Source organism: Bos mutus, chromosome 21 (assembly GCF_027580195.1).
Source record: "Bos mutus isolate GX-2022 chromosome 21, NWIPB_WYAK_1.1, whole genome shotgun sequence".
Lineage (NCBI taxonomy): Eukaryota > Metazoa > Chordata > Mammalia > Artiodactyla > Bovidae > Bos > Bos mutus.
In genome coordinates this window covers 4,381,370-4,395,095 of record NC_091637.1, presented here as the reverse complement: position 1 = coordinate 4,395,095, position 13,726 = coordinate 4,381,370, and the positions used below count along the sequence as shown (strand labels likewise).

General features: G+C 39.6%; 1 protein-coding gene across 2 annotated transcripts in view; it reads right to left on the bottom strand.

Moving 5' to 3' along the window:
* GABRG3 (gamma-aminobutyric acid type A receptor subunit gamma3) overlaps window positions 1-13,726 on the bottom strand; it is an 839,241-nt gene that overhangs the window by 121,401 nt on the left and 704,114 nt on the right. The window contains exon 7 of one of the 2 annotated variants that reach the window (XM_070358245.1): window positions 12,444-13,075. The exons of the other annotated variant lie outside the window; for it this stretch is intronic. Coding sequence (XP_070214346.1) covers window positions 12,894-13,075 — 182 coding nt within the window. The 3' untranslated portion in view covers window positions 12,444-12,893. Of the gene's footprint in view, window positions 1-12,443; window positions 13,076-13,726 lie in introns of those variants that run through there. 2 annotated transcript variants of the gene reach the window in all.

Here is a 13,726-nt window from a genome sequence, read left to right as displayed (position 1 = left end):
CTGCAGCAAGCCAGGCCTCCCTGTCCATCACCAACTCCCGGAGTTTACACAAACTCATGTCCATTGACTCAGTGATGTCATCCAACCATCTCATCCTCGGTCGTCCCCTTCTCCTCTTGCCTTTAATCTTTCCCAGCATCAGGGTCCTTTCCAATAAGTCAGTCTTTGCATGACGTGGCCAAAGTACTGGAGTTTCAGCTTCAACATCAGTCCTTTCAAGGAACACTCCTTTACGATGGACTGGTTGGATCTCCTTTCAGTCAAAGGTACTCTCAAAAGTCTGACAGTGGGCAAAAACAAGAACAGAAGCTGACTGTGGCACAGATCATGAACTTCTCATGAACTCCTTGTTGCCAAATTCAGACTTAAATGGAAGAAAGTGGGGAAAACCACCAGAACATTCAGGTATGACCTAAATCAAATCCCTTATGATTATACAGTGGAAGGGACAAATAGATTCAAGGGATTAGATGTGATAGACAAAGTGCCTGAAGAACTATGGACAGAGGTGAGTGACATTGTACAGGAGGCAGTGGTCAAGACCATCCCCAAGAAAAAGAAATGCAAAAGTGAAAAATGGTTGCCTGAGGAGGCCTTACAAACAGCTGAGAAAAGAAGAGGAGTGAAAGGCAAAGGAGAAAAGGAAAGATATACTCATTTGGATGCAGACTTTCAAAGACTAGCAAGGAGAGATAAGGAAGCCTTCCTCAGCGATGAATGCAAAGAAATAGAGGAAAACAATAGAATGGGAAAGACTTAGAGATCTCATAAAGAAGATTAGACACACCAAGGGAACATTTCATGCAAAGATGGGCACAATAAAGGACAGAAATGGTATGGAATTAACAGAAGCAAAAGATATTAAGAAGAGGTGGCAAAAATACACAGGAACTATACAGAAAAAAAAAAAAAAAAAGAAAAAAGATTTTCACGACCCAGATAACCACTCTGGTGTGATCACTCACCTAGAATGTGATCACATTTCAGGATCACTTATCCTGGAATGTGAAATCAAGTGGGCCTTAGGAAGCATTATGACAAACAAAGCTAGTGGTGGTGATGGAATTCCAGTGGAGCTATTTCAAATTCTAAACGATGATTCTATTAAAGTGCTGCACTCACTATGCCAGCAAATTTGGAAAACTCAGCAGTGTCCACAGGACTGTAAAAGGTCAGTTTTCATTCCAATCCCAAAGAAAGGCAATGGCAAGGAATGTTCAAACTACTGCACAATTGCACTCATCGCACATGCTAGCAAAGTAATGCTCAAAATTCTCCAAGCCAGGGTTCAAAAGTATGTGCTCTGTGAACTTCCAGATGTCCAAGCTGGATTTAGAAAAGATAGAGGAACCAAAGGTCAAATTGCCAACATCTGTTGGATCATTGAAAAAAACAAGAGAGTTCCAGAAAAACATCTATTTCTGTTTTATTGACTATGCCAAAGCCTTTGACTATATGGGTCACAACAAATTGAGGAAAATTCTTCAAGAGATGAGAACACCAGACCACCTTACCTGCCTCCTTAGAAGTCTGTATGCAAGTCAAGAAGCAACAGTTAGAACTGGAAGAACAGACTGGTTCCAAATCGGGAAAGGAGTACATCAAGGTTGTGTATTGTCACCCGGCTTATTTAATCTATATGCAGAGTACATCCTGTGAAATGCTGGGCTAGATGAAGTGCAAGCTGGAGTCAAGATTGCCAGAAGAAATACCAATAACCTCAGATATGCAGATGACACCATCCTTATAGCAGAAAGCAAAGAAGAACTAAAGAGCCTCTTACTAAAAGTGAAAGGAGAGAGTGAAAAAGCTGGGTTAAAACTCAACATTCAGAAAAGTAAGACCATGGCATCTGGCCCCATCACTTCATGGCAAATAGATGGGGAAATAATAGAAATAGTGACAGACTTTATTTTGGGGGCTCCAGAATTACTGGAGATGGTGACTGCAGCCATGAAATTAAAAGACTTTTCCTCCTTGGAAGAAAAGCTATGACCAACCCAGAGAGCACATTAAAAAGCCAAGACATTACTTTGCCAACAATTGTCCTTCTAATCAAAGATATAGTTTTTCCATTAGTCAATTATGGATGTGGGAGTTGGATTATAAAGAAAGAATTGATGCTTTTGAACTGTGGTGGTGGTGGAGAAGACTTTTGAGAGCTCCTTGGACTGCAAGGAGATCAAACCAGTCAATTCTAAAGGAAATCAGTCCTGAATATTCATTGGAAGGACTGATGCTGAAGCTGAAACCCCAATACTTTGGCCACCTGATGCAAGGAACTGACTCATTGGAAAAGACTCTGATGCTGGGAAAGACTGAAGGCAGGAGAAGAAGGGGATGACAGATAATGAGATGGTTGGATGGCATCACTGACTCTATGAACATGAAGTTGAGCAAGCTCCAGAAGTTGGTGATGAATAGGGATGCCTGACGTGCTGCAGTCCATGGGGTCACAAAGAGTCAGACATGACTGTGAGACTGAACTGAACTGATATATATTTTAAAAGCAAAGAAAAAAGTGAAAAAGGAATGAAAGAAAACCAGAAAAGCCCAGAACAACAGAAAACCCAATGAAAGCAGAAGTATATGAAAAATAGGACCTGTGACTAAAAGTATCCCAAAAGATTAAATAATAATAACAAAACAACAACCATAACAACAGAGAATAAAGAAATAAGAAAACCAAAAACGAAAACAGAACCAAAAACATAGTGAGTCAAAGCATAAAAAAAAAAAATAAATGTTTTCCCAGGGTCTCAGCTCTCAGTGTCCTTGTTCCCACCATGAGCCACAGTCTACCTGTGCCTGCTCAGAGGCCCTTCAATGCTGGGTGGGGGCTGGGTTCTGGACTGGCTGTAGGCTCTGTGAGGGCACCTGGTGCTGCTTCCTCATTTGCTTACCCTCAATGTCCATAGGTATCAGAAGTAGAGAGTTTTCTTTTGTGGGGACACTCATTGTATTTTTTGTTTGTTTGTTTTGGAACTTTGGGCAGTTTTTATTTTCTGTAAATCTATCTAGGTTACAAAGCACTAATAACAGGGAAAGTCAGTACAGAATCATAGCCAGGCTGCAACTGGTTAAAGTGTGCATTTGTGTATCTAGCAGTGTGTGCACATTAAAATTATAAAAAGCCAGTTACTTACATTTACAGTTATTATCTGTTTCACATGAAAACCAGTTGACCTCTGCATGTGGGCTACTCACAAAAGTCTGCTTCTGAGGCGGCCCTGGAGGACTTGGGTCTGCTCCAGTGGGGACAGGGTGTGGAGATGGCATAACTGCTTAAATCTGGGGAACACCCATGGGGCAAGGTGAGCAGGGAAGTCAATGGCCATGGGTGCAGGAGATATTACCCTACTGGGAGCCTTTTCTTGTCTCCAGTGTCAGGCACTCAATGTGCAGTGTTGACTAGTCCTTCTGATGGCAGCTGATGGCATGTGGGGAGAGGGAGGCTACAGGGTGGTTCCACTCCCTGCATGTGACTCAACAGTAGTGCCCTGGTTCCATGGCAGTCTAGTTTTCCTCCAAAGGCATTCCATCTTGCATATTTCCTCCCTCCTCTTCCTGCAGGCTGTCTTCCCACAGCTGGTAGCAGTGCTCTTTTTGGGATTGCTTTCCAATTCATAGGCTCCATCTCCCAGGACCATGCACAACAATGAGAATGCATCCCAGGCCAGGGTATGTTGGGCATGTACATGGATTGTGTGGTTCTCACTTCATCCAGACTCACAGATCAGCTGCTTCATTCTCTTCTGACAGCCTCAAGTGCTTCCCTTCTTCACCCCAGGGTGCAAATCAGGTGCTGCTTTCTCTCCTCCTTCCACTTAGTTACATGTGGATCTATATGGTCCTTTCTGGTGATCAGGTCTCCTGGTAATGTTCAGCCAGTGTTCTGTGAGTATTGTTGCAAGTAGAGATGTATTTCTGATGCAGCCATGGAGCCACATCCACCTACTCCTCAACCTTCTTGGAACTCCCCTATCTTTTGTATTTGTAATTAAAATTCCTGAAGACGGTATGATGGTGGTGGTGGCGTAGTCGCTAAGTTGTGTCCAACTCTTGCGGCCCCATGGCCAGACTTCTCTGTTCTTGAGATTCTCCAGGCAAGAATATTGGAGTGGGTGACCATTTCCTTCTCCAGGGGATCTTCCCAACCCAGGAATTGAACCTGGGTCTCCTGCGTTGCAGCCATATTCTTTACTGACTGAGCTATGAGGGGAGACAGTATGAAGACTGAGGTACAAGGGAAGTTATGAGGGAAGACGGTATGGAGATTCCTTAAACAATTAGAAATAAAACCAACATATGACCCAGCAATCCCACTCCTAGGCATATACCCTGAGGAAACCAAAATTTAAAAAGACACATGTATCCCATTGTTCATTGCAGCACTATTTACAATAGCTAGAACATGGAAGCAACCTAGATGTCCATCGACAGAGGAATGGATGAAATTGTGGTACATATACACAGTAGAATATTGCTCAGCCATTAAAATGAAGGCATTTGAGTCAGTCCTGGTCAGATGGATGAACCTAGAACCTATTATACAGACTGAAGTGAGTCAGAAAAAGAAAGATAAATATCATATTCTAACACATATATATGGAATCTAGAAGAATGGTACTGAAGAACTTATTTACAGGGCACCAACGGAGAAACAGACATAGAGAATAGACTTATGGACAAGGGGAAAGGGGAGGAGAGGGTGAGCTGTATGAAAAGAGTAACATGGAAATTTGCATTACCATATGTAAAATAGATAGCCAACAGGAATTTTCTATATGGCTCAGGAAACTCAAACAGGGTCTCTGTATCAACTTAAAAGGTGGGATGGGGAGAGAGATGGGAAGGAGTTTCAAAAAGGAAGGGATATATGTATACCTATGGCTGATTCATGTTGAGGTTTGACAGAAAAGAGCAAAATTCTGTAAAGCAATTATCCTTCAATAAAAAATAAATGAAAAACAAAGATAATAAATGTGAGGTGTTTTGAGCAAAAAAATTTTTTTGATATTAAAAAAAATCTATTGAAAAATTTTTAAAGTTGTTTTCTGGTGACATTATCTATATTTTCATTTATTATTTTTTCTCTTCTCTTAAAAATATTAGTTATTTTCATACTAAAGTCTTTGATGGTTAACTCCAGTGTCTTAATGACCTGTAGAACTGTGTCAATACCCTATTATTTTTCTAATGGGTTTTGCTTATTTGACAATGGTGCACACTTTGTGATGAAAATACTATGTTTTTTAAAAATCATATTTCAAAGACAATTCACTCTTTTTATTTTTGATCAACAAGTTTGGGGCTAATCACTTCAATATCATGGATTAGGGTAACTCAAGGAAAGCCCCTTGATGAAAGTGAAAGAGAGTGAAAAAGTTGGCTTAAAGCTCAACATTCAGGAAACTAAGATCATGGCATCTGGTTCCATCACTTCATGGGAAATAGATGGGGAAACAGTGGGAACAGTGTCAGACTTTATTTTTTGGGGCTCCAAAATCACTGCAGGTGGTGATTGAAGCCATGAATTTAAAAGAAGCTTACTCCTTGGAAGGAAAGTTATGACCAACCTAGATAGCATATTCAAAAGTAGAGACATTACTCTGCCAACAAAGGTCCATCTAGTCAAGGCTGTGGTTTTTCCAGTAGTCATGTAGGGATGTGAGAATTGGAGTGTGAAGAAAGCTGAGCACTGAAGAATTGATGCTTTTGAACTGTGGTGTTGGAGAAGACTCTTGACAGTCCCTTGGACTGCAAGGAGATCCAACCAATCTATTCTAAAGGAGATCAGTCCTGGGTGTTCATTGGAAGGAATGATGCTAAAGCTGAAACTCCAAAACTTTGGCCACCTCATGCGAAGAGTTGACTCATTGGAAAAGACTCTGTTGCTGGGAGGGATTGGGGGCAGGAGGAGAAGGGGACGACAGAGGATGAGATGGCTGGATGGCATCACCGACTTGATGGGCATGAGTTTGGGTGAACTCCGGGAGTTGGTGATGGACAGGGAGGCCTGGCGTGCTGCAATTCATTGGATCGCAAAGAGTCAGACACGACTGAGCGACTGAACTGAACTGACAGTTTCAAGAAGTATTGGTAAGTTATGTAGACTATTCCTTGATTGTGAATTTCTGATGTTTTCTTCTTTATTAGTCTGAGGATATTTGATTTTTGGAGGAAGACATCAGAGGTGCAATCCCATTTTCATCACATTATATCAAGAATATGTATCACCAACATTGTAGGACTGTTAATGTTTATCTCCATCTCCTGGTTGAAGATGTATCTGTCCTATGTCTGTTCTGTAAAATTACCTTCTGCCTTCCATTTTACTCTGTATTCATTGGAAAGAAGTCATTAAAAGTAGCCCACACCTGAGGAGTAGAAGAATAATGCCTGGGCATTAATATCTGCATAAATTACTTGGAATTCTTATGCACAGAAAATTTGTCCTTTCTCCTATTTATTTATTTAATCACATTTGTATAGTGGAGATGCATGCATATGTATTTTATGTGGGTTATAATAACATACTTTATTATAAAATAATTAGATTAAATAAATAAGATAAATTAAATAATAAAAATAAATTATCTTGCTCAAATTTTTCAACTTTGATAATTGCAATGTCTTTTAGTTGGCTCATATGTCCCTTTGACATACCACCATCGTTTTGTTTGTATGTGTGTGTTAGCATTTTCTTTCTTCCTTGCACTACAAGATGCTACAGGCTTATCTATATTTCTTGCCTCAGTCCTACAAATAGCTATTTATTCAATGATTTTTGGTTCTTTTTATTGGAGAATGGTATTGAAAACCAATATTTGAATCATTGATGCTGGGCTATCTGCTTTTAGGAATTCTCAGCTGACTGAGCAAGGAAATAGATGCATATATACTAACTTGTGCATATACACATATCTATAAATATTTGGTTTCTTTTAAATAAATAAAACTTATAAAAAACCCAGATCATATATCTTGCCACTGATATATTTTGAATAATTCCAAAATATACTTTTCTTGAATTCCCTGCAGGTTTATACTCAGTGAAGGTATTGATATACACATTTAAAATGGTCAGAATAATAGTCTAGTAGAGGTATTTCTTGTTATACTTTGTGGATTTGATAGGTAGATAGATAGACAGATGATAGAAAGATGAAAGATTTAAAATTTCCAATTTTCAATATGCAACATGGCTTTTGGCTATTACAAAGGAAAGGCCTTCTGTAATCATCTTTGGGGGAATAGTGGAGGAAGGCAGGAAGACTATACAAAGACTGTTCAAGAGCATCAGTAACCTAAACAATACATAACATTATTGAGACAGCCAGAAGTCATAACAGAAGATTATTTTTCACTGGATGTGATCCTACAGGAATGTGATTTTTATTCCATACATTAGATACAGTCTGGTCTGCCTCATCCAGCATGCCAAAATTTGGTATCATTAGAATTGTGAAATCCAGAATCCTTGGTGCCTCCCTGAGAGATTCTGATCCAAAAGGTTTGAGATGAGGTCCAGGAGTCTCAATTTCTTACTAGCTCCCAAGTGAAGTCGCTCAGTCATGTCTGACTCTTTGTGACCCCATGGACTGTAGCCTATCAGGTTCCTCTGTCCATGGGATTTTCCAGGCAAAAGTGCTGGAGTGGATTGCCATTTCCTTCTCCAGGGGATCTTCCTGACCAAGGAATCGAACCCGGGTCTCCCGCATTGTGGGCAGAAGCTTTGCCATCTGAGCCACCAGGGAAGCCACTAGCTCTCAAGTGATACCAAAGCTGCCAGTCAGCAGGCCACCCACATGCTCAGAAGCACTGGCCTGTGCCCTGTACTGTTCACAGTAAATGCAAGAGGTCCTCTTGGGAGAGGACTTTGATCTTGAATGCCACTAGAGAATCCAAGTATGAAGAGCGTATTCAGGATAAAGAGAAAGTCTTACTTCAAAATGCACCTGAAACACTAACCCTCATGGTGTGTGATATTTTCTAGGTTACTGTTATGGGTTGAAATGCATGGGGTCGAGGAGGCTCTACTGGGTCCCAGCTGAGGCTAGTATCTTCTCAGAGCTTTTGTTTGTCCCAGGCCCCAAACTTTGAGCCAGAGTTAGCAATGATAGCCAAATTCATGATCCTCTTGAATATATCTATCTGTTAAGGATGTATAAGGCCAACCAGATATCAAGATCTCACCCTCACCAACTGGTCCCACTGATTAATGTGAAGCAGGGTCTGCAGCACATATTCTGCCTGTGCTGGGTGTGTTTTTGCTGGTACGAAAGGTCACTTCCATCCACCAGGGCCTGAGGCTCCTCAGATACTTGAAATGAAACAAGAAGGGCTGCTTGATGAGGTCGTGGAACACCTGGAAGAGTGTCCCTTCTTGCTGCCCCAGCTGAACAAGCATGGGAAACTGCTAGACTACCTTTGGCCTCCCAGGTAGTCAAGGTTCAGTTGCAATCATAAGGCCACTCTTGGTTTTTTAAAGTTTTATTTTATTTTTTAAAATATTGGAGTTTTAACACCCAGTACTACAGAGTGTCACCTTAATTGGAAATGCAGTCATTGCAGATGTAATCAGTGAAGTCAAACTAAGGTAGGGTGAGCCTTAATCCAATATGACTGGTGTCTTTATACAAAAGGTGAAATTTGGACACCAACACGGACACAGAAAGAATGCTATCTGTAAGCCAAGAAGAGAGGTCCAGGTCAGATATTTGCTTCAAGGTGTTCAACCTGGTGGCACTTGAATTTGGGCTCCCAGCCTATGTTCATCGCAGCACTGTTTATAATAGCCAGGACATGGAAGCAACCTAGATGTCCATCAGCAGATGAATGGATAAGAAAGCTGTGGCACATATACACAATGGAGTATTACTCAGCCATTAAAAAGAATACATTTGAATCAGTTCTAATGAGGTGGATGAAACTGGAGCCTATTATACAGAGTGAAGTAAGCCAGAAGGAAAAACACCAATACAGTATACTAACGCATATATATGGAATTTAGAAAGATGGTAACGATAACCCTGTATACGAGACAGCAAAAGAGACACTGATGTATAGAACAGTCTTATGGACTTTGTGGGAGAGGGAGAGGGTGGGAAGATTTGGGAGAATGGCATTGAAACATGTAAAATATCATGTATGAAACGAGATGCCAGTCCAGGTTCAATGCACGATACTGGATGCTTGGGGCTAGTGCACTGGGACGACCCAGAGGGATGGTATGGGGAGGGAGGAGGGAGGACAGTTCAGGATGGGGAACACATGTATACCTGTGGTGGATTCATTTTGATATTTGGCAAAACTAATACAATTATGTAAAGTTTAAAAATAAAATAAAATTAATTAAAAAAAAAAAAAAAAATACATAAAGCAAGAGAAAAATTAAAAAAAAAAACAAAACTGAGAATAAATTTCTGTTGTTTAGCCATCTGGTTTGTGGGACTGTTTGGGCCGCCCCAGGAAACTCATGCAGTCACTCATGCTGTTGAACGGTATTTATGAATTTTAAATATATAGACATATTCATTATATTATGTAAAAGTCTGATATTGATATAAATAATACTTTTATATATTTCCCAGCAGAGAAAAGTAGAACCAGTTAAATAAAAGTGGTTTCCCAGGGTCACATCCAAAGGAGGTAAGGGTTCAGTTCAGTTCAGTTGCTCAGTCATGTCTGATTTTTGCGACCCCATGAATCGCAGCACACCAGGACTCCCTGTCCATCATCAACTCCCGGAGTTCACTCAAACTCACATGCGTCGAGTCAGTGAGGCCATCCAGCCATCTCATCCTCTGTCGTCCTCTTTTCCTCCTGCCCCCAATCCCTCCCAGCATCAGAGTCTTTTCCAATGAGTCAACTCTTCGCATGAGGTGGCCAAAGTTTTGGAGTTTCAGCTTTAGCATCATTCCTTCCAAAGAACACCCAGGGCTGATCTCCTTTAGAATGGACTGGTTGGATCTCCTTGCAGTCCAAGGGACTGTCAAGAGTCTTCTCCAACACCACAATTCAAAAGCATCAATTCTTTGGAGCTCAATTTTCTTCACAGTCCAACTCTCACATCCATACATGACTACTGGAAAAACCATAGCCTTGACTAGACAGACCTTTGATGGCAAAGTAATGTCTCTGCTTTTGAATATGCTATCTAGTTTGGTCATAACTTTCCTTCCAAGGAGTAAGCCTCTTTTAATTTCATGGCTGCAGTCACCATCTGCAGTGATTTTGGAGCCCAGAAAAATAAAGTCTGACACTGTTTCCACTGTTTCCCCATCTATTTCCCATGAAGTGAGGGGACCAGACGCCATGATCTTAGTTTTCTGAATGTTGAGCTTTAAGCCAACTTTTTCACTCTCCACTTTCACTTTCATCAAGAGGCCTTTTAGTTCCTCTTCACTTTCTGCCATAAGGGTGGTGTCATCTGCATATCTGAGGTTATTGATCTTTCTCCTGGCAATCTTGATTCCAGCTTGTGCTTCTTCCAGCCCAGCGTTTCTCATGATGTATTCTGCATATAAGTTAAAGAAGCAGGGTGACAGTATACAGCCTTGACGTACTCCTTTTCCTATTTGGAACCAGTCTGTTGTTCGATGTCCAGTTCTAACTGTTGCTTCCTGACCTGCATATAGGTTTCTCAAGAGGCAGGTCAGGTGGTCTGGTATTCCCATCTCTTTCAGAATTTCCTGATGAAAATTCTTACACAGACTCTGTGATGGTGTGAGGCAGAAATGAAGATAGTCCATCTCAAAGTACCTGGTGTTGGCATATATCTAGAGATTAGACACCTTGCCTCATGCTTCTCAAGTTTTTCAATGCTTTTCTATTTCACAAATAAGTTCCATAGTAGATTTATATTTGTTTAAAAACATGAAATAATAATATCTAACCTCTTTAAATAATAATATATACCCCCTTTTAAAAACTTGGAGTAATAATATCTCACAATGATTTGTGAGAGCCAGCAAGAAAGATAATACATCGATTGCTTTAATATCCTTGGGAAAAAAGGAGTACATATTATTGACATCATTAGATTGAGTTATGGAGAAGGCAATGGCAACCCACTCCAGTACTCTTGCCTGAAAAGTCCCATGGATGGAGAAGCCTGGTAGGCTGCAGTCTATGGGGTTGCAAAGAGTCAGACACGACTGAGTGACTTCACTTTCACTCTTTACTTTCATGCATTGGAGAAGGCAATGGCAACCTACTCCAGTGTTCTCGCCTGGAGAATCCTGCGGATGGAGGAGCCTGGTAGGCTGCCATCTATGGGGTCGCACAGAGTCAGACACGACTGAAGAGACTTAGCAGCAGCAGCAGCAGATTGAGTTAGGAAACTGAAAACAAGGAATAACACTTGTTTATGTGTATACCTGTGGTGGATTCATGTTGATGTATGGCAAAACCAATACAATATTGTAATTAACCTCCAATTAAAATAAATGAATAAAAAGAAAAAAGCAAATAATTATATTAAAAAAAAAGAAAAGAAAGTTATTTAACAAGGATCCTCTTAAATGCCATCAGAATGCTGTGGATGACCTTTCACATTGTGAAATGCTATAAAGCACAGTTGTGTTTTATGAATACTTATCAAATAGTCTTAAATGTTGACGCCTAATTCATGCTGGATATGACAAAAAAAAAAAAAAACACATATAGAACAACATATAGACATGTGTGTAGGCATGTCATGACTTTGAGCTCTTTGTGGGCTCCAGTCCCACTCTACCCATCTCACTCTATCTTGAGTCCACAGCAATGGACTCAATTTCTATGTATTAGAAATAATCTCATTCATTCCTGATGCACCTTCCTGAAAGCCTTAATTGTCACCAGAGGCTAAGTTTTCTCTGCAAAATTGATTTTGGCTAAATGAATAAATGAATGGCTATAATAAAAATGCTTTGTTTACTTAAAAAGAATTATGAAGAAGCTTATCAACAAGGCGAAGTTGAACATTTGCCATGATGTTACTTTAGGATTTTAAGGGGATTATAGAACCTCTTTTTCAGATCCATTAGTTCTGGACATGAATCCTATTAACTTTGAGTTTCTACAGGAAGAAGACTATGATAACTTGGAATTCCCTAAGTGTGCTATCAGATCAGATCTCTGAAAACTGAAATGATATTTGTGAGGCCACTCTAAAGATTTTATATAGATGGAGGCTAAGAATGATATGAGGAAGCATATTGAATGATGTGTAACCCATTTGAATTATGTTGGTCTTAAAGAGTATAAAAGCCAAACATTTTTTTTATCAGTAGATTAACTCCTGTAAGAATAGGGACTTGTCTTGTTTTCATACGTAGAGATATTAAAACATAAAAAGTGATCACCAAATAAAGAAATCTCGAAAAGAGTTTATTTTTATGTTATTTATTTTGTAGAAACACATTCTACTAATAAAACCATTCCTTGATTAACATAATCCAGATTATGTCAATAATCAACAACTGCCAGCTTGTGAGAATTGTTTTGTAGTTAATGCCCATCAATGGCTGGCAGTGAATGTAAAGACTATTAATTTGTAAGCATATAAATTGGACTTTTTAATGATCCAAAAGGATGTTTTCTTTACAAATGCAGTAATACAAAGACTGACGATGGTTGTAAAGCTTTTAAAAATTGTTGTTGTTGTTGTTCAGTCATAAGTCATGTCCAACTCTTCACAACCTGCTTATAGACTGCAGCATTCCAGGCTTCCTTGTCCTTCACCAAATCCTGGAGTTTGCTCAAATTCTTGTCCATTGTGTCAATGATGCCATCCCACCATTTTTCCTCTGTTGCCCCCTTCTCTTCCTGCCCTCAATCCTTCCCAGCATCAGGGTCTTTTCCAATGAGTCAGATCTTCATATCAGGTGGCCAAAGAATTGGAGCTACAGCTTCAGCATCAGTCCTTCCAATGAATATTCAGGGTGATTTTCTTCAGGATTGAGTGGTTTGCTTTCCTTGCATCCCAAGGGACTCTCAAGACTCTTCCAGCACCACAGTTCAAAAGCATCAATTCTTTGGTGCTCAGCCTTCTTTGTGGTCCAAGTCTCACATCCGTACATGACTACTGGAAAAGACATATTATACAGATTATACAGACCTTTGTTGGCAAAGTGATTTCTCTGCCTTTTAATATGTTGTTTAGGTTTGTCATGGCTTTTGTTACAAGTAACAAGAGTCTTTTAATTATTAATTTTTTATGGGCCATAATATTGGTAAAAATAAATAAACTAATTTGAAAAAAAATAATTTCCATAATAAAATGTATTGCTGCTGCTGCTGCTGCTGCTAAGTCGCTTCAGTTGTATCCAACTCTGTGCAACCCCATAGATGGAAGCCCACCAGGCTCCTCCGTCCATGGGATTTTCCAGGCAAGAGTACTGGAGGGGGTTGCCATTGCCTTTTCCAATAAAATGTATTACGAGAAATAAATTTGAAAAATTCTCTGTGGCAGAATGAAATTCTTTTCCTCTATCAGGATACATGTGGAATTTATGTATAAATATTGTACTTAAATCAAATATAGACTTAATTATTGACTAGTATGCTAATTTTGTAAGGCTTTTTTTTTTTTTTCATTTTATCCTCAGCTATGACTGGAATACTCAATATGCCTTCTAAATCCATAAAACAGTATTATCATTCATAAATGAAATGCTCAGAGTGATGTTTTATAGACTAATAATGCCATTGTTGATATTCCATGAAATAAGTATTT